Source organism: Episyrphus balteatus, chromosome 3 (genome assembly GCF_945859705.1).
Source record: "Episyrphus balteatus chromosome 3, idEpiBalt1.1, whole genome shotgun sequence".
Taxonomy (NCBI): domain Eukaryota; kingdom Metazoa; phylum Arthropoda; class Insecta; order Diptera; family Syrphidae; genus Episyrphus; species Episyrphus balteatus.
In genome coordinates this window covers 76543479-76566093 of record NC_079136.1, presented here as the reverse complement: position 1 = coordinate 76566093, position 22615 = coordinate 76543479, and the positions used below count along the sequence as shown (strand labels likewise).

Here is a 22615-nt window from a genome sequence, read left to right as displayed (position 1 = left end):
GGCGGTGACTTTGGGACACCCTGTATATGTATTTCACTAGTAGCTTTTCTAGGTAAAAAAAAAATCATTGATTTTAAGACTTAAAAAATTATTTGTATGTTGTGGTATTTAATTTGAAATGTCAACTTAAGCTTCTTAACAGGAATGTTATATGGACTACATTAAATCAAGTAAAAATTTTAAATCAAATAAATAACATTTGAAGCGGAATGCAAACACCTGTGGATTTAATTGTTTTTATTTATAAATTTAAAAATGGTCACTATTGTGTATACGTACTTCTTTTTTGGTGTGGTGAATAAAAACTAATTCTTCTATAATTTTTAAACTAAACGCAGGATAGCAAAAATAAAAGTTGGGCTATCCTTGGGCAAACAAACCACGGTTTTAAACTAACGATTTTTTCACAAGAAAAAAAAAATCACAATTTTTCCGGTTTCTGATAAAAAAAATTTTTTGTTGTATCTTTTGAAAAAATAGTGCAATCAAGAAAAAAAAAGTTGGGCTATCCTGGGCTAACGTTGGGCAAATTAACCACAGTCCAAAACCAACAACTTTCACACTGAATAAAAAAAATTATTTTTTGTGATTTTGAGGTGAAAAAAATAATTTCGTTATAATTTGAAAACTAAGGGTGGGCTAGCGAGAAAAAATCTTGGGCTATCCTGGGCTAACCTTGGGCAATCCAACCAGACAGGTTTGAAAAAAAAAATTAGCATTTGGGGGTGCCAGCTTCACATAGCCATGCTTTGCTTACTCAATAGCAAGCCAACTAGCGGCGGCTCTCGGCACGCTAATTATAATAGGATTTTTAATATATCTCTTAACTATAAAGCTAAACTCTTACGAAAAAGTGTGACTCATCCTCACGTTCCGCCTAAGCCAGAGGTTACTGCGCTTTTGCACTAGAGGTCAAAGTTCGAATCCCAGGACTTTGTTTTGCTTTTATATTTTTTATTTTGCTAACAAATACAATAATTTTTAAATCATTTTTTTTATGACGCAAACCGACTACACAGCTATTTTTTTGTGAGGAAAATTTCTTAAACACATCTATATTAATAATTTTGTTAATACAAGATATTGGTGCCGTGAAATATTTATGTCCCATATATCTCAAATATTCTCAAAGATTTAATAATGTTAGGAAATATTATTTGATTGACTTCATTTAGCAACTGAGAATACACTTATGCAAATAATGTTTTCGTGAATTTGAGAGCAGACACTTTTAGAATTCTATTTTTAGATAGTGTGATAAAACTCGACTAGAAACAGCAAAGGAGATTAAAATCTAGACTTGAAACTGAATTCAACATTAAATTACAGATTATTTTCAAAGCTTGGTAGCATGGAAAAATATCTTTAGGTAGAACTATAATGAAAGGAAGTGTCGGACGAAACGGAGGAGAACAGAGCTCGCAACCCCACTCAACGGATGAAAACCTATCAAAAAATCAAAGAAAACGAGCAAAACACGTAGGATTTGACATTACTTTCCCACTTCCTATAATTATAGTTCTGCTTTTTTCAGGGCCCAACCCATAGAATTCGTCGAATTCGTTACGTCGACGGATTTAACTGACATCTCGATAAAATACACACGTTCTTATGAGAACCGACCCATAAAACGCATCCCTCGAGTCCGTCATGTATGGGTCGGTTCTCATAAGAACGTGTGTACTGTATATTTTATCGGTCTGTCATTGCCAGTTGAAAACTTCGACGTATCGCACGCTATGTTTATCAATTTTGGGCAGCTGATGAATATGAGGACATTGTAAAATTTTATTGGAACTTCCTAAAGAAAGTGTTAAGTCTGCCCCAAAATACGCCCAGTTTTACAATATATTAGGGAACCGGGCTTAACACGAACTAAAAGTAAAGGTTTACACGCGATTTTTGGGTCTTATAAAGATAGAGAAAACAATTTATTGAAGGTTAAAGTACTCGAATTTTATGTTGCAAATCATACAGGGTGTTCCAAAATTCAACGTCGAAATTAAAACGGTAGATAGGGTAGCTGGTGACTTTTGTCAGAAAAATAATTAAAAAAATCGCACCCATATATTTTGGGAGTTATGGGCATTCGAAAAAATGGTCACCCTGTACGGTCTTTCATTTGCCGAGACTACAAATCTTAAGTTTTTTTCAATTTTTTCTTTTGCTATGGAACCTTGAATAACCCTGCTGGCATTCAAAGATTTTGACTCAGCTGCATCAGATTTAGGGCAAATATCACTTTTTTGCCCAACTAAATACTCAACAATTTTACATGACCTTAATTAAATGAACCGTAGTGTAAAAAAAATGCACTACGATATTTTGGCAAGTTACCTTTAAAGTTGGTATGTTCAATTCACTTTTCAAAATGGTATAACATTGTTGAGAATATTCCAATAAAATGGGAAATAAAAATGTTTTTCTTAAGAAATCCTACTTTTTTTATTAGGAAATTTTTCCATATTTAATTTGTGTACCCTTTCAGAGCTGAATTTGTATTTTTAGAAGTAGTAAAGTGCTGATTTGTTAAAAGATAAATCAATCTTCAATTAAAATTTTAAGGTAATAAATTGGTAGACTATGTTTTAGCATAGGTTTATGAATGAAAATAGTAGTTCGAAATAAACTTTTTTAAAAGGGTTATTATGCTATACAATGCTATAATGTATTTGTTCTTGAATTTAATGATTGTATGAATTTCTGACTTCTCTTGAAACCTGTTAGACCGGTTAGTACTTTATTAATTTCTTTTTCTTCTTTTCAAAATTGTATGGTGCTAAGTCAATATTTAGCGTGATTTTCTAATTGTGTTGAAGATTATGAAGAAGAACGCTTTCACTTTTATTCTATCCCGAGAAGTCAGAAATTCATGCAAGCATTAAATTCAACATTAAAAGGTATTCAATCCATTTAAAAAAAAAACGATAGAATAATCTCTTATTTTCACAAAGTATTATCAAAATCTATTTTTGTTAAAAATGAAAATAAAATAATTTATTAATTCTTGGCATTTTTCTCAATATTTTATCAACAAAAATGATCCAATTAATAATACGGATCTTTTATATTTAAAACTTTTAAACATAATTTTTTTCGATAAGAAGTCTACTCTTGGAAGAAATCGTTAGAAACCCAGCCCTTTTTTTCCTCCCCCACTGGTCATCTAATGCGATTTTCCCCTCACCAGCGATTTGGGCCTCAAATCTTCTCCAGCCAGCTCTATCCTTAGCAACAAGTTTTTTTTAATTAAAAATTGACAATTCTTTAACGTTGAAAACTTAAATTCTAGGTCCTTCATTTGAATAAATTTTTGTAAGCCTTTTCTTAAATCTCCCATTATTTTTTAACTTATGTATATTATATCAACATTGCCGATAGATACCTTGCAGTGAAACAATTTTTTTTTCTTATAAGTACACAAGAATCGGCCCAAATTATCCGTGCAAAAACAAGAATTAAAGGACGCCAAACCTGTAGAAGGGAATAAGGTGCTTTTATTCAAATTTGATAACATTTTTGTATGCTGTTGAGTTGAGCCCATAGAGGTTTTTAATGAGCACGTTGTACTAAAATATTATGAAATCTGACTGAAACCACTCTACAGGTTAGGTATCTACCTAACATTTTGAACTTAAATATTCTTCAACCCGAAGTTATTATCCTTCTGTAGCAATTTGTTCATTGAACCTCTACCCAATAATAATTCAAACAAAGATAGGAAAATTAAAATAATTCCAAAACGTTTTAGCCCGTTCTCAATCCGTTGGTCCCGGTGTTATCGAAAATGAATCGCCAAAGCGGCGAGTTCGGTCGTCTAGTACAGCGCCAGCCTCTAAAACAACAGGAAAGAAAACTCCTGTCTCGACTCCTATCACTCATGTGGAAGCTGAAAGAAAACTAAGACCATGTAAGTATATCTTCCATTAGATTGTGTGTTTAAAATTTAGTTTTAGTTTTTGTTATATATTTAGTTGTATATGTTTAGTTCTACATTATATTATTAAAAATTTGTGACTGTTCTAACAAATTCATCATAAAGCCCAGTTTTTTCTAGAGCTGATTTAGCTAATCATTGTTTAACAAATAGCTAATTAAGGCAGAACTACATCGAAACACAAAGTGAAAAAAGTACAAAAAAAATTCTAATACATATGTAATTAATACATAACAACTGTCAAATCATTATAAATTCGTTTTTTATATTTTGTCTTTTTTGCTTTTAATTTTCGATTTAGCTTCAGTTTTACATAGGTATGTAGATATTTTAGTGTTTTGCGTTCAAAATCAAAAACTAGGAACTACTGTACCTGTTATAGAAAAAAACACGACTTAATAAAGTATCTATTCGCCGATAGCCATAGATATAAAAAAAATATGTTTCAAGCTTTTAATTAAACTAGTGGTTCAGCCTATATCACTCAACTGTAGATCATGGTATAAGAAAAGAAGGTATGATCACGCGAAGATAGTCTGTATCGAGAACTGCTAAGTGAAAGAAAAAAAAGATGGCTTCTTAAGTTTTTGACAGCTGCTCCATTGAAATTGTTGTTGTTAACAAATTTGTCTTGGAAATTGTTGTTGCTTTTGACTTTGCCAAATTAAACGTAAAAATCTTATTACTACATTTTGTAAAATGGCGACTTTAATGATCATACCTTCTCTTCTCATACCATGACTGACGATGACATAAGTCTGTCTTTGTAAATAACCCATTATTATAAGACCCTTTTTTCTTTCCGAAATGTCGAAATCATATTTGACTCTACTAAGAGCTTGAGTTACAAAAAAATTGTATGTAACCTCGGAGCAGTCTTTAGTTGCGAGCAGAGGCGCCCCGGGCTGATAACCTCTCTCGTAGAGCCTATGGACATAGTTTCAAAATCTGTTTCAACACTTGAACTTTCTTTAATACAATATGAAATTGCTTGAGTATTAAAGCCCAAAACTTTGCTGTCTTAAATGACTTCAGCTGGTTCAATAAACCTCTAGCTTCAGTTTTCACCAAAGCTTTCTGTTGGGCACCATTTTTAATGAGCCGATATTATTTGATCCCAGCCTCTGAACGACAGCTTATTCAATTATTTTCTATGGAAAACTTAAAACATTTATTGAAATTTGGAAAATCACATGATCTTATTGACATTAGATATAATGTATTGATCAAATTTTTTTGAAGCAAGAAAATATCAAAATGGTGGCTCTGCAGCCCTTCAAAATTGAAGTCTCGAGTTTGCACCGTGCGATGCAGGTCCGGGAATTTGTTTAACATCAAATGGGAAATGTTTGTCCATTAAAATATATAAGTTCGCATTGCATGAACCTTAATTTGGTAAAAACAAGTGAAAAATAAAAATTAAAACCGAAAAGACGAAAAAATAAAATTTTTTAATAAAAAAAAAACTGTTAGGCGATTTCGATCGCGCGATTATTCAGTCGCAAATAAGATGACAACAATTTCAATGACTGTAGACACAATTTTCAAATTTTTAATCGCGGGAAACATGTGTGTGCACAGGCATTGAAATCCTTGTGGTCCATTTTTGCGACTGAATAATCGCGCGACTAAGATCGCATGTATGCGCCTAGCCTTAAAAACAACATTTATTGTAAAAATTATATTAAACTTTTAGGTTCATGCAATGGCCAATGAGTTAACTATTAATTTGCACTAAATTTTAAGTCGATAGCCTTGTTAGTTTTTGAGTTATGTTGCACGTCGCGGAATTTAAAAAAACGGGTTTTGAGAAAAAATGCGTATTTTACACATGTTCGCCAAACTAACGGACAGGCAGACTAGCGGTTCCTTTTACAACTTATTGAAGACTATAAAGTGGTATGACTCTAAATACTAAGCAATTTCCGCTGACTTTTAGACTATTTGTAGGAGGCAGCATGAAACCTTATGCATCTCTTTGTTTTCGACAGAATCAGAAGCTAAAACCTTTTCTAGGAAATCCAAAAAGCATGCTTGTTTTGCAACAATATTTTACTTGTTTTATTATTCCTTACCTCCCACTCTTACTTTCTTACTTTTTTTTTTATTGAGAAAAAGAAAAAAATCAGATTGAAAAGTTAAATGATTTTAAAATAATCATGATGGTGGCTGAAAATTCCATTGTTTTTAGAATCACCCATGTCTACACGCTACATTACTTTTAATACGCCAACGATTATTACTGCCTTAATCATGAAAGAATACTTATTATTTTAAGTTTTATTAATAGTCGCACTTAAATATCATTTTTTTATTAAACCCAATTATTTATAATTACTTTTAGCAACCCTTAATACATCAACCCCTTCCCGCACGAAAAAAAGTATTTCCTTACATCCTAATGGTAAAGTTCATTCAGTTCCTGTTAATCATCACATTCAAAAGCCACATACAGATTCAAATAAGGCATCACAGCATAAGCAACATAATAGTAATAAATGCTCAAAGCAAACGAAGGCAAAGCCAACAATAGCAGTAACCGATAGCAATAGTTATGGATTATCACAAGGTGAATTAGGACCCGGCGACGTCTATTCTTTAAAAAAAAGTCAAGACATTAAATTGCTAGAACGTGAGTAGCTTCATAAATTATAAAGAGTGTGATCAATACGAAATTCATTTTAATTTTAATAATTTATAATGTGTCCGTCCTTTGCTAATAGTAAAATAAATAAGGCTTATTTTTATTGATTTTCGTACGAAAATATTTGTATACTTTTTTCCTCGTTATACAGTTTACTCGTAATATAATACTAAATTTATTAGAATCGATAATGACTCACATAATGGTTTAATATTCTGCTGTTTTGAAAATTGTACGGAGGTATTTCAACCAAAACTCAACATATTTTACACTTGAAGTCGTAAATTGCTAGTAAATTTAAATGTTCAATAGCTAAAGATAGATTAAAAATAAAAACAAGGGCTGAACTGCCTTTCTAAAAAAAAGAATAAAATCATCCGCCCAAGCCTAATAAAATTTTGAAAAATATCATTTACTAACATATACCTATGTAAATTATTTGGGAATAAATAAAAACATTAATTTCCTGAGTTTAAATACCTACTTAGAAAAAATAATTGTTTAATATTTTAATCATTAACATAGTATTGGAAATGATAAATTTAACAGTGCTTCGATCCGTAAATGGAACTAGGCTTTTTTTTTATGGAAAACCACATCGGAGCATACACTTTCAAAATAAAATTAATCAGGAACATATTTTCATTTGGAGAATTTGTCAAAACATAGGTACAATCTCGATATTCTATTTGCGTGGTAACTGATAATCCATCCGAACTGAACAACTTTCTCGGAATTATTTCTTTCGAGTCTTTAGTTCCGATTGGTCCTTTAAAGCATCGACAAATGTTAAATTGTAGAATCTTATTTTGACTTTAACTTTTAAGCGGTCCTGCTGATGAAGAATTTATCTTTTCTTCAATTTGATGATTTGGCTCTATTTCAGACGAAAACTCTATCTGCAAATACATCAACTCTCATGGGAAGCACATCGTATTATAGTTCGTTATGAGTTATACATTTAAAAATCATAAAATTGCTCTCATAACGAGCACTTGTTGCTCGAACCTTACCAATACCTACTTTATCACGAATGATGCAGGAACACATCGGAGAGTAACACATGTCTCCCAGTATCCTTTTCGCCATACGAGGCAAAGAGTAGGCCTCTAAGCCCGTTTCATCATTAAACTCTAGGTACATTTATCAAGCTGATAAACGAAAATGTTCCTGCAAAACCTTGCATCAACATTTTCTACTCCTCGCATTCTGTTTGCTCACCAAATTATGTCAAACCATACAAAATTGTGCAACAATATCAAAATTTTCCTTGTTTTGTGCCAATATCAGCTGTAAAAATATTCTAACGCTTCAATTTTCATCTTTGAGTAACCTCACGTACATTTTTATAAAATGCGCATAATATGGAGGATTATTTTCGAAACTTTCGTTTTAACGCTCTTATGACAGCTATGAGCAGGGCTTCTGAGAAGTCACAAACAACTACGGTTGGTATCGGGGACGGGGCCCCTAGCCGATGACATGTTGCTAGCCAATGAAGTATTGTGCATGCGTTATGGTTCTCAGACAGCATCTGCGACACAGAGAACTGCCCTTGATCGCAATTACAAACTCAAGGATACAAGAAAATGTCACTGCTTTTCCATCCATTTTTTCTAGTTTATTTTTTTCACAATTCTTCCCGTTGCAGTGCCACTGGTCCTTTTTTGCAATGGACTTTTAGACATTATTTTGAAAAAATTTCCAGTAACATAACAATTGGCTTGTTTGACAATTTGTGTGTATACACTGTATAGTGTGTTTTGGTTTGCTAAAAAAAAAATCTAAATCTAAAGATCGGCATGCACATATTGTCTGAAATTTTCTCCTTTCCTGGCCGCCGGACATGCGGACTATTCATTTATATACAATTTTGGGAGTTCGGAATCTCCTTGCTCGATAAGGTCATTTCCTTTGTCCATCCGGTAAACTAAAAAAGTGTTTTTCTTCAACTCTTTTGCAATGCAATTTTTTCTAAATTCTCCTTTAAGGAAACGTTTTCCGCGTCTGCCATTGCCACTTTAAAAAAAAAAACACTTAAATTTTATATGGTTTGTTATTTTTTTTTTTCAAATTAGCATAATGTACATTGTAGCTACTGCATCTACATTCTCTCTTTATGGTTCCAGAAATACTTTCATACTTAGATTTGGGAGTCTTAAAATTAAAAGTGAATTTTAGTTTTGTCCCTTTTGTTATGGAAGATGTATGATAGAATGCTGACTTAAGTAAGAAGTCTAGCTGGGCCCTGTTTCAGAGCTACTATATCAACTACATCAGCTACATTTACTACATCAGCATATCAGCAACCTCAAAAGCCAATTGTCCGATTGAAATTTCAGGAAATATTTGTTATGGTTTATATAGTGCAAATGTTCAAAAAAATGTTTCGGGAAGTCCAACAGGTCGCCGCAATTAATGTTTAAAGTCGTTGATGTAGCTGATGTAAACATTGTAGTAAGCTAGAAAATAGGCCCCTGGAGTCACTGAAGAATTCGAAATCACAGTAGGTAAAGACCAGGGAGTATCTAATATTATCTAATATACCACCTAAGCTGAAAGAAAGTCTCTCTCTCTACAGTCTACATAGCGGTTGTCCCCTCTCCCCCCAGCACTCACAAAACTGGAGAGGAAAACGAGGAAAGAAGAAAAGATGGAAAATATTTTCCTCTCCCACCCCACCTCTCACAATCATCACCTATAGAAAATATATCGTCACTAAACAAATCGTCGAATCTGAACGAAGTTCTAACATAACGCAAGTAAATTCTTATTTAAACACTGAATTTAACAGCTGGGAAATCCGAACGATCGCTTACAAAATGAAAAAGAAAATAACTAATTTAAAAAAAATAATTTTAAAAATCAATAAATTATGTTTTTTTTTTCTAATTAATACGTGTCACATGTTTTTCGTATGTTTAGTTGATATTAATTCAAATAAAACATTCGACTATGTTCAAACTTCAGAGTCAAAAAATCATTAAAATTTGTTCGTTTGGCATTCCGAATCGAGAAGTTCCGGACAGTTCTAAGATTTACCAATCGAAAATTTTATTTTTTTTTTAATTTTGTAATTTTTGTTGTTTTAGAACGGCTTTAAGAATAGTCAAACTAAACTATATTTTTTTTATTTATATTTGAATAAAAATAATGGGAGAACAGCAGTTTGATTTTATACAAAAAGAAAGTCGAAACTGATGTTTTTTTTTTTCTATACCTTACTATGTTTGAATACTTCTGCAGTTATTTATATAACTTATCATCGAAATAAAAAGAAATTATAGCTCAAATATTATAAACTTGATTTGTTACAACAAAAAAAAAGTGTTAAGGTTATAAGCAAAATAAATGTTTAATTCCTTTGTCTTTCAAAGTATTATTTTGCTATATTATTGTTGACTTTGGAGTAAAGTTATATTTTTTTCTGAAAGTAGTCAACAAAAATAAAAAGCTGCACTTAAATTAAATTAAATTTAAATTCAAAAAAATTAATTGCTGGTATGTTTTTTTTTTATTTATAGAAGTTTATAATAGCAAATGAAGCCAAAACATTAAGTACCTACTCATTTTCATTTAACATACATTTTTTTTATTTTTATTAAATTATACATTGTAACATAGTATTTAACAAAAGTAGTTAATACAGAAATAATATAATATGTATATAAATATTATTTTTGACTTGAATTGTGTTGTCTGCTAACAAAGTTTCTTTAATCATCACTTGAATGGTTGTCAAGAATTGTTATTGAAACGTGCATTGTGATTTTTTATTAGTGTCGCATTTTTTAACTTAGAATTTCTTCTATGTTCTCTATTTTTAGAAGGAAGTAAAATAAATTAAGGAATTGGTTGAACAAGTTTTTTCTCATTACAACCAATTTCCCAATTATGTTCCATTTTGCAATAAACTTTATTAATGCAAAAAAAACGTTTTTTTTTTTTCTTCTTAGTTGTCTATTCTAACAGTTTGTAATTGCCTATGCTTAATTGATGTTCTAAAATTGCTGTTCCATCCTGATTTCAAAAAGTTTGTGTGTATTAGCCGAATACGTAGTGTTTTACTTACTAACTTAGGGTGAAAACCGCCATAAGGCTTGTGGATTTGGCCCTCAATCAACAAGCTTCTCCAGCTCGCTCTATCCTTATTTAGCTGCTTCCAGTTTCGCGAAGTTGATTGAGGTCCCCTTCCACTTGCGTCCGTCACCCTCTGAGTTGGAGTCGAATACTTTTCGGACCGGCGCACAGTGGGGAACCTTGTATGGTAGAGTGGAAAAAACTCCGTAAAATCTAAACTACTGGACCGTTTTTGATGAAATTTTCAGGAATAATAGGAAATAAAAAGATAAATCAACACTAGTTAACACCGCCCACTGACTAAGTTGAAAAAAGTCGAAAACTAGTACTTTTGTATGAAATTTAACGAAGACAACGTGAATTGCAGTAACCAAAACATACTTTTCTAAAGGTTTTGATGTTTTGAACTCGAATCCGAAGTCATATAAAATTAATCAGTTCCTGTTCTTGAAATATTACCGTTAGAAAATGCAAAAAAAGTTTTTTCTTGACTATTTCGGACCTTATTCTATTATATAAGTAAAATTGTCTGAACATATTTAGTAACGGTTTATATAATAACTGATTTCCTTCTTTCAAGACCTGTTTAAATCTTTTCGATATCTTTTTTACTGCCTGAGATATCTTGAGTTGTTTGGCATGGTATATCTACCATATAAATTATACCGTCATTATCTCCTTTATAATATACGAAGCCGAACTAACTTACTACATTTTAAGATATCTCGGGAAATAAAAAAGATATCAAAAAGATTTAAACAGGTCTTGAAAGAAGGAAAATAGTTCTAATAGAAACCGTTATTCACGTTGTATGGGGAACTGGAAAAAAACTCAAATAAACCTTAACCACTGAACCGATTTTAATGAAATTTTCAGGCAAGATTATTAAAAGCAAGGGAACCAAAATAAGATGTTCTTGCAAGATTAATTACACTGTGATAGTTTTTAGAACTTTTTTTTTGCAACAAAGCGGAGACACATCGATTCTAGTTAATTCGAGTATGCTGAATTCAGTAGTGGCAACCGTTTTGAAAGTTTGGCTCAAGTTTTCGAGAAATTTCGAAAATAAAATCTTAGGTCGGGACTATTAAAATACTGATAATTTCGAATAATTAAGTTTTTTTAAACAGTTTTTAGTTTAGAGAAAAGCTATTCCTGTATATAGCTATATGTTTAACACTATTCCAACCTAGATTGTTATGTTTCGGTCGCTTACAAACATTTTATAAACAAAAACTTCACTTTTTCATGTTTTTTTTTATTTTGTTGACTTTCAAAGCCTTTAATATGGAGGCAATTTGAGTTTAACATTGATTCGGGATATTTTATATTATTTAAATAGCATATCATTCCAAAAATGAATAAAATACTGCAAACCTGAAAAAGTTCACTAGTGAAAATTAGTCTATTAAGCTACGGAAATGTATTAAATAACACTGGTAAGCAAAATTAAACTTTTTTTTTGCCACATGAACCAAAATATACTTTTCTGAAGGTGAAAGGGGTGCTGAACTCGAATCCGAAGCCATACATATATATTTGGCTTCCTTTTTTTTTTAAATATTACAGTTATAAAAGGGAAAAAACGTTATTTTGACTGCTTTTATCCCGACATGATGTAAGTATATAAGAACGTTTTTTGTTTTTCCAAAAACTGTTTAACTCATTAATTTATTTTCTGATATATCTTAAGCTTAAGCTGAAAATCCAAAAACTATCTTAATTTAATCTTAAGTTCAGGTTTTGATACATTTCCGTAGCTTAGTAGGCTGATTTTCACTAGTGAACTTTTTCAGATTTGCAGTATTTTATTCATTTTTGGAATAATATGCTATTTAAATAATATAAAATATCCCGAATCAATGTTAAACTCAAATTGCCTCCATATTAAAGGCTTTGAAAGTCAACAAAATGAAAAAAACATGAAAAAGTGAAGTTTTTGTTTATAAAATGTTTGTAAGCGACCGAAACATCACAATCTAGGTTGGAATAGTGTTAAACATATAGCTTTATACAGGAATAGCTTTTCTCTAAACTAAAAACTGCTTAAAAAAACTTAATTATTCGAAATTATCAGTATTTTAATAGTCCCGACCTTAGATTTTATTTTCGAAATATCTCGAAAACTTGAGCCAAACTTTCAAAACGGTTGCCACCACTGAATTCAGCATACTCGAATTAACTAGAATAAATGTGTCTCGCTTCTGTTGCAAAATCGAACTATCACAGTGTTATTGTTTAAGACTTAGGAAAAAAATTAAGAAACAATTTGTAGGTTTTAATTTTAGTCATATCTTTATTTTAGTTTTTTTGTGCTCTGAGGGCCATTTGCTGAAACGAAACTTAAATAATTTAAGTTGAACATAAGCTCCTATTCTCTACTTTATCCTCTGCGTAAACTGCTACATAAGAGTTTATTTAGAACATAAATGCTTAAGTTTCGATTCAGCAAACGGCTGTGAATCTTATATTCGTAAACCCCAGAAAAGTTTAAATAAATTGCACAAAACGTTGAAAGCCGTCCATTTATGTATTTTTCGATTTTTTTTTTAATATGTAGGTATTTTCAAACTAACGTCAGATTTGAATTCATCGGATCAAAAAACATATTAAAACATATGATTTTTAAAAAAATATTTCCATTTTTTATTATAATCTGCTTTTTTATAAAATACGTTTTTCACATTTGCTTAGCTTCAAATTGCTCTAAAAAGTTTATTAGGACGAACTAGGATGAGATTTTTAGTGCCAAATGTTGCTGAGATTCAACACTATCATGTGATATGAGTCCGCCCACAGAGGCAAACAGAGGAAGTAGTTAAAACAATTTTTGAACTCAAAATTCCGGAAAATTATAAGTACAGTAAAACCCGGATAAGTACCTCACCTTAAATGCACTATTTTGACAGGCACTAAAGCGGGTAAGGTACTTACAAGAACCCGGTTAAGTGCTCATAGGCACTTATCTCTATATTTATTAAATATTAAAAAAAAAAAATATGTTTGATTACTAAAAACATAATCTTCACAAAACAAAATTACTTTGAAAGTTCAAAATAGCTAACTAGTTAATTTCTACCTTTAGTAGAATTTTTGAATTTAAAGCGGTTTAGGAAACGAAGTTTTTCTTACAGTTCAAACTTGTTTCAAATGTGTACTTAAAAGAATTTTTTGCAAGTAAATTCAACTATAAGTATTTGAAAAGCCAGGCAATTAAGCGGGGAAGGCAGTTAAGCGAAAGGTACTTAAAAGATGAATTTTATATGAAAAAATCCTTAAAATTTTGGTTCTAAAAAAACAAAGGTACTTATGCGGATTAGGCACTTAAGCGAGAGGCACTTATCCGGGTTTTACTGTATTCTTAAAATAAAAAATCGAAAAATTTTTTTTCCGCTAAACTTGTAACTGCACTGAACCAAATCCTTACGTAAATACAACGAAAAAATTCGTTGAGCCAACGAAAATTTAATTAATTTTCAGCCGATGAAAAATTTAATTGGCTCAACGAATTGGCTTTCATACGTTAATGAAGAACTTCATCAATCAACGAAAACTGTAGTATTTTAATGAAATTTTTCATAAAAATTTTTGATCGAGAGTTAATGAATTTTTACATCACTTTACGAAATTTTTCATCGATTAACGTAAAATTTAATTAACCACGGTGATATTTTTCGTTAGTCAATGTATTTTTTGATTAATTTATGAAAGAACTTTCGTTAGCTAACGAATTTTTTCGTAAATTTAATGAACATTTTTATTAAATTACGAAAAAATATTTGTTAGCTAACGAAACTTTTCGTTGTATTAATTGTATTTTTTTATTGGACTTGTTAAATTATTAATTTAATATAGTCCAAACCAAAATTTGGCGTTTCGACCCGGTGGAGCTCACTTAAGTCAACTGATGAGTCCGACTTATCGTGAGACACCTTGTCAATACGCAAATATTTTTTATATTCAGCTCAGCTTACATAGATTTTTAAACAAAAACCTAATGTGAACTATATAAAGCAAGATTCAATTTTTAATCATTAAAACAGAAATGCACCCAAGTCTACGTTTTTTTTTGTAAGGCAACGATTTTTTTCGTTAACTGATGTATTTTTTCATAAGCCAATGTAATATTTCATTAGTATATGAAGAATTTTCATAAGCTTATGAAGATTTTCGTTAGTTAATGTTGAATTTCATAAGTTAATGAATTTTTTCGTTACTTAATTAAAACTTTAATAAAGTAAGGAAAAAATTCTTATTTTTATTCTTTAAAATGAGTATGAAATTTTTCGTTAATTGATGAATCTTTTCATTGAATTGGATTTTTTGGCACCAAAAAGGGAGAAAAAGTGTATGAAACGTTTTCATTAATTGATGAAGGTTTTCATATTACGAAAAATTACATATTTTCGTTGAGCCAACGAAAGTTTCGTTGGGCCAACAAAAATGTAGTGTATGAAACGATTTTCGTAATTTTACGAAATTTATTATTTTCAGTGTGATATTGTTAAACTGTTTATTTTTAATATATTAACAAAAAAAAATTTTTTTGAAAAGTCAAAATTTAACTGATTTTATACCATTTAAAAAATACTCGTATTTACATCAGTTTTCATAATTTTTCAACTTTGAATACAAATTTCTAAGTCTAGAAATTTTTTTTGAAAGAAATGCTTTCACATCCTGATTCTACAACAATTACTGTAAGAAAAACTTCCAACATATAAAAAAATCCAGCTTTCACACCAATGAGTTTTTTCCACTTTTGTCCCACTGTGCGGCGGCGCGGCGCGTGCACTGTTGTCTATACCCTCCACATGACCTAGCCATCTATGGTTCGCTAGGTTATTACTTATTATCCTTGTAAATACCGTACAGTTCAATGTTGTATCTTCTTCAATCACTATCAATGCAGACCGAACAAATAACACGGTGTTACAAAAATGAGGTTTTAAAATATATACACGGGCGGAGACCTATCACGTTTTGTAGAGCTAGTAGCACTGATTACGAAACGGTATTTAAAAAGTCCCTAACACCCCCAAAATCTGGAGTTGGGGGCAAAAAACGTTTTTTTTTACCTTCACCCATTGAAAAAAATCTAGCTTCGTCAAATTTATACCCATTTACTATATAGTGATTTTCATAAAAAATACCTCAGTGTTACGGTGTTACACCGTGTAATTGCTCGAAGGACTTTTCTCTGTAAATAATCCTAATTCAAGGTATTTTCATTCGCTTTCATCAAAGTCCATGCCTCGGCACCATATAGCAGTACTGTACTGGCATGGTAAGGTCAATTATACTTCTCAAACCAAAGTAGCAGCGGTTGGCAAGAGTACCTAATCCTTCGTTTCATTTCAGTGCTGGTGTTGTTGTTTGTGTTTATATCTGAGCCTAGGTAGACAAAATTCTTTACTACCTCGATGTGTCCTTTTTTGAGGACAGCTTATACTTGTTTTTGCCCTCATTGCCTGTTAAACCCATTTTCGCCACTCCTGCTTCGATGCTCACTAAAGCCATTCACATCAGGCTGTGTTCATCCGATTATGTCAATATGATCGGCATATGCAAGCAGCTGGACGGACTTTTGGAAGATGGTACATCTGATGTTGACATTAGAGTTCTGTGTTATTCTTTCAAAGATGATGTTACCTTGTTTTGATTCTTTTTTGGTATCAAAGGTATCGGTGAAGAATTTTCCGACCCCGACGAAGCATCGTGCACTCTACATGGGCACCTTGCTATTAATATTTGGAAACTGGTACTCCTCAACTCCTATTTTTTAGAATAATTTCACAACTCATGTTTCTAGCTCAAATGAACAGGATTGTGACGAATACACGGTAGACAAGGTATACTAATAGCCCAGACAATATACAGGGTGTCCCGTAAGTACCAAATTAGAACATGAAATTTTAAGAGGTACTTCTTAGGTATATTTTAAGAAAAAAATTGTTACAGTAACTCTCTATCCGCAAAGTTGATTTCACTTAGCGATAATTTAAGAAAACGCTTATTTTGATATTGTACTTTGAAGCGTGTTAACCATAATTTCTCTGATAATACTCTGTTAAAAAAGAATCTTTGTCAGACTTAGTTTTAAGTAGAAATGTTATTCTTTGTAAATGCCTTTAAATATTCTAGAAGTTGATATCTTTTTTGATTACTCAGATTTTACTTTTTCAAAGCAATTCTATTTTTCTTGCCCTTGTTAATTTTTAGCTTTTACGTCAATTTTCTTCGAAAAATGCGTTTTAAATGTTTACTAATTTTATGTTATGAAGAAAACGATATCTAATTAAGATAAAAGTTACGAACAAGTTTGCCAAAAAAAAAACCTATAGATTTTACGATAGGTACTTGTTAAAAACTACATTTAAAAAAATTAAAATAAAATATAAATTAATAACTGATAAAATTAATGTGAAAAATAACGGATTATTGCTTTTAGATAATAAAAACATTTTTATACTCTTCTTATAGATTTTAATATTACATACAGAAAGTGACATTTAAGTTTTGCGATAGCGACCAGTTTCAAGATATATGTAGGTCTTTCGTATAAAACTTTGCAACGGGTGGATTGGAAAAATGTTAACACAATTTTTTTATTAATTGATATTTAAAAAAAAACACAACTTCAATATGTTTTTTCTAATAGCTTCAATTTTTAAATTTTGTCATTGTTTTTACAAATTCGTTAAAAGTCGAAATGGAATGCTTTCCGAAAAAAAACTTACGTTAAAGCCTGGTGGGCAGATCGAGCTAAATTTCAGCCGAGATAAAATTCCCATAAAAGTTATCGATAATTTGTATGGGATACATTTTAGCTCGGCTAAAATGTTTCAATAATTTGTATGGGAGCTAAAATTTAGCTCGATCTTCGTACCAGGCCTCACAGGCAAAAGTATTTTGTACACCTTTTTTTTTACGAGCAATCAGTTAAAAAACGAATTGAAAAACCGGTGTTTTTTTTAATGTTACGACACATTTAAAATCGATATAGCTCTTAATTGATCACTCGTATCGAAACAATTTGTCATAGAACTTCTTGTTGTAAATTAATTTAACTGTGAAATTAGTGTTTTTTCGCGACCATACCATTCACGAGCAGATAGCAAAAAATACTTTTTCGACTTTAAACAAGTTTTTATATATAAAAAGAATGATATTTTTAGAACTAAAATTCTAAAGTTATTAGAATATTTCTATTTTTTTTAGAATCGGTCATTCCATTCAACTTTGAGGATACTTTGACGCTTGTTATCCAGTTTATCTCGTTGGAGAATCAATCTATTTTCTTAAAACTTGGTATGATGGGAAAGCTCATCATCAAGTCAATGTTGTTCACGAAAAACTATTTAAACGTAGCCAAATTATTCCCAGATAAAAACGGTAACGGAATAGACGCGTACTCGTCTTCTCCGTTAACGTCTTTGTCTGTGAATAATTTAGCTACGTTTAGTTAGTTCTTTTTGAAACTTCTAGAACATAAACTTTATCATGAGCCTCAGCAATTTTTAAGAAAAAAGATTGCTTCTTCAATGACATAAACTGGATAACAAGCGTCAAAATGTCCTCTGCGTTACTTTCGATTGGCCGATATCATGAAACAGAATGCTCATATCGAAAAATGTGTCATAACTTTTTTTTGTTGGTAATATAAAAATCTATAAGGTGAGTATGAAATACTTCCCGTTTAAAGAGTTTAAAGCAAAAAAAAAAGTTATTTTGGACATTTGATTTTTTTGCTATAAATGTTGTGTTTTTAAAAAAACTAACTTATAAATTAAATGAAATTTTTTATATTTTTAATGTATTTTTAGATGATGGGGAACTCGCAGAAAAGGAAGCTCCAATTGCAATTTCAAGCTTTAGTCCTCAACCAGCTCCTGAAATTCCAGATGAACCTATAGTTAAATCACCTCCAGAACCTACTAGGGTTAAATCGCCTGAGCAGATCATCATGAGATCACCAGATCCGGTCAATTGGACTGTCCCCTTAGATACAGGAAAGACATTTACTGTAACGCAAAATGTCAAGGAAGGTATGTAAATTATTTTCTCTGAAAATTTAATTAGATTCGATTTTTACATGATCTTTTTGCAAAATATTAATTTTCTTTTATCGTTGGCTACAGATCGTTATTTCATAACTGCCTCAGAGTTATACTTTCCTGCCAACCAAACAAATATGGCCAATGGCCATGTATAGAATTGAAAGGTTTAAAGTGTTTGTTGAATTTAAATCGACTGCACCTGCCTTGCTCTCTCTGAGAAAAGTTAACTCCATCTAGGAGAATTCTTGTTCGAAGACAGTAGTGATATAATGAAAACAGACGTAAAAAGTCTATTTTTATTCATTAGAAGCTCTGAGTGGTTCAAATAGTGAGTTCCAAACTTGCTAGTTTTTTGTGGTGTCACATTTGACCCATGACCATGAGGGTCTAGGTGAGTCGGGTGTTTTGCCCGACGGCCACTTTAACCTAACCTTAGGGGCTTTACGAACATCGATTGGTTGTTATACACAGGGGGTCCCAAAAGTAATGGTCCAAACGGAATATGCATAAAGACACACTTGAGGGCTCTCAGAATTCAATAGCTTCTTCTTCGCGAATTTGTATTTTTTTCGATTTAATAAACTGCTTTTAAAATAGCCGTGTGTCGAATAAGTCCACGTTATGACTAATGAATGCGATGAAGAAAAAATAATAAGCAACGTATTTAACACAATTTCTCATTATCTTATTATCTTTTGTGTTCACAGGTGAAAATTATAGTCGACCTCAAAGCGAAATCAAGGCTTCAACGCCAGTTGAAAAACCTCCCCCAGCTCCACAATCTGCCCCGCCAGAATTAACAGAACAAGTCAGAATGGATAGTACGTAACTAACATGACAGTAATACAATATAAATAAGACATGTAATTCTTATTAATATTATAATTTAGCTTGGAAAGGTGCCGATTTTAGTGACCCAAAATCATCAGATAGTCCTACTGGAGGTAAAGGAGGAAGCATTCGCTTTGATAAGCCCGTGTCCGGCTCAACTCTTCGTTGCTTGGATGATCCAACATTTGAATCAGATACTACACCAGGATTATCAGTTCGTAATAATGCAACAGATGTTTTGGAAAAGGCTCGTGACCGATTCGACCGCTTCTGGGGAGGTAGCAAGGAAGACAATGTCTAAGCCTATTTTATATTTATATATATAATTTAAGTAACATATAAATCTACGAGTAAACTGATTTTACTTTTACTACAGGGTAGTATATTTTTAAACAAAACAATTAATAACATGATCTTAAATTCAAAACAAAAAACAACAAATTAAAGAAAAGAACAAGAAAAAAAGAAATAATAACAGAAGTTAAATCAACAAAAATACTTAAATGTTTGAAACAAGACAAGTAACAATTTTGTTCATAGCATAATAACAAGCAAAACATTTATCAAAAATGTGCGCAGTTAACCTATAATGAAATTTAAAGCCCTTATTGTTTTTTATATTAAAATGCACTCCAGTAAATAGATTCATTCATCATAAATTCAGTATGGACTATTGATGGAGTTTTCATATACGATAGCTTTCCAAATCAGTTTTCATATTTCGAAGCGAATTCAAGCGAAATTTATAATACCTAAGGTCAAATTCACTACCAGATACAATTTGCTTCGAGTTCCATAATCATTCTAAACACAGTCATAAATCATAATATATTAGGTAATTGAAGTTTGTTTACCATCTCAAAATCCCAATCATCATCATAAATAACAAACACAATATAACCCGTCCAAAAAAAAAAATATAGACAGCAAAAACAGCTAATTTAAAGATCATGAAATAATAAAAAAAAAAAAATATTACTCGTATAACGATTTTATTAGGTAAGTGTTTAAGTAAAATTGCAAAATGCACGAATCAGCTGTATTGATCGATGATTTTCAAATGATTCCGGTGTATATGAAAATGTACAATTTTTTCGGTTTACAATGAAAAACGCTATAAGTGTTGATATTATTAAAAGCTTTTCCTCGATTGTTTTTTATTAGGTTCAAATTGAATAGATTACTTAACAGCTTTTTATGGTGAACAGATATTTTGAAGTTGTTATTTCAAAATTTTTGTTCGGGTCGAAATAGTGCACTTATTTCTATGAGAGTTGTTTTAATTTGTATGTTTTTTTTACTATTGCAATGAAAACCCAAGTACACAAAATTACACAAAAAATAAGCCAAATTAGTTTCTCATTCGTAAATATTTTTTAATGGCTATTTGTTGTTTATATTTCCTACCGGCCGTAGATAAAAAATCATTAATTAATTAATTAAAATTAATCATATATAATATTATAATATATAATAATGTTCTTTTTATTTGAGACTTTTCTTTGTTTAAAGAGGTTTTCCCTTTTAAATTGATTTTATATTGCATGGTAATTCTGTGGTGTTTGTTATAAACTTTTCGACCTCCTTTTTCTTAAAAAAGTACTTCCGAGTGTATATATGTCATAGAATTAGGATCGCAGTAAGGGGAGGGCAACCGGGACCCGTAGAACCAAAAAATTAGAACCAAAAATCATGCATTATTCTCTCGTCTGAAAAACAGACCTACACCATCAAGGCCCCAATATAGCTCCTTAACATTCTAGGTCTCAAATTATGCCTCGTAGCGCAATGATTAGGGCCAGAGTTATGAGTTCAAAAATAGACTCTACTACAGACATTTTTTTCAGGGTAGGACTAGGTACTGCTTTTTGAAAGGAATATAATAAAGACTCCAAGAGTAAAACTGTAGGTCCTTTTCATTCTTGTAAACAAGAATGGTTGAGGGTTGTAAGTCACTAGGTTTGAATAAATTTATAATAAAACTTTGGTTTTTTTTTTGACATAACAGGCGCAACATAAGAGAAGCAAAATCGAATCTCTAAAGAATGGCATTCAAAAGTCATTTTTGAAAAAAAGTGGAGTTACGAGTTTTTTTTTGTCTAAGATTAATAGCTGTGATTTAATTGTTGTTCTTAATAAGTCAACCATTTAAATTTAAATAGTAAACAAATTAGCTTTATTTCGATAGAGACATAATTTGGTATTCAAGATATCAATTAATACCTCTTACCCTTTTTAACTCTACTTTTCAATTATAACATTACATATAAACAAAAGAAAACATACAAGTAACAAGAAATCAAAGTTTTATTTTATCTACAATATTCAAAAAAGTGAACTTGATTTGCAAAAAGATGAATTGAATAAGTTCTATTCCCCACAGCATGATTTACATATATTTGTAGGGCAAATGAGGTTTTTTTATACATTGGATAAGAAGACAATAGGTACTAATATTTTTTTTTCAAATTTTGGGTCAGTAAATTCTTTGATTTGTTGTCATTCAGTTTTTAAACATTTTTTTTTTTTTTTAATTTTACATAAAAACCTATAGTTTCAGCTAGGAATTCTGAACTCAACACATGAATTTACCTACAATTTTCGACGTTTTATATTCAATTTGTTCTTAGCAAAAATATATATCGGGAAAGTTTTTGTTTTTCAAAAAAGCTGTACTTAACAAAAATCCATTAATTGAGAAATGTCAGCATTTATATTTGTGTACTGAAGTATTTAGTATTATTTAATAATTTCTTCGCTTTAATTCATTTTTAGTTTTATAGTAATTAAATTATGTAATAAGTGTTATTATTGTGTCTTTATTAAATTTTAAATTTGAAAAAAAAAAATATACATTCAAAAGAAAAAAAAAATATATGAATATTTTACTATTAAATGTGCCCATAATATTTGTTGAAAATAATATTTATAATCATAAATAATATTAATTGATATAACACTTGCTATTATTATTATTATTATTATTATTATTATTATGATCCTACTGTTAAAATGTGAATCCAGTTATTATAAAAAAAAGTAAGAAAGGTACACTTACCTATT

The 22615-nt window shown here is 30.7% G+C and overlaps 1 protein-coding gene across 13 annotated transcripts in view; it reads left to right on the top strand.

Moving 5' to 3' along the window:
* LOC129913063 (proteoglycan 4) overlaps nt 1–20429 on the top strand; it is a 52280-nt gene extending 31851 nt beyond the window's left edge. For 8 of the 13 annotated variants that reach the window (XM_055991467.1, XM_055991470.1, XM_055991466.1 and 5 more), the window contains 5 exons: nt 3752–3910; nt 6282–6569; nt 18488–18709; nt 19429–19542; nt 19612–20429. In XM_055991467.1, coding sequence (XP_055847442.1) covers nt 3752–3910; nt 6282–6569; nt 18488–18709; nt 19429–19542; nt 19612–19853 — 1025 coding nt within the window. In that variant the 3' untranslated portion in view covers nt 19854–20429. The remainder of the gene's footprint in view (nt 1–3751; nt 3911–6281; nt 6570–18487; nt 18710–19428; nt 19543–19611) is intronic. The other 5 variants (XM_055991474.1, XM_055991473.1, XM_055991476.1 and 2 more) reach the window with 3 other exon arrangements.
* Nucleotides 20430–22615: the final 2186 nt, after the last annotated feature.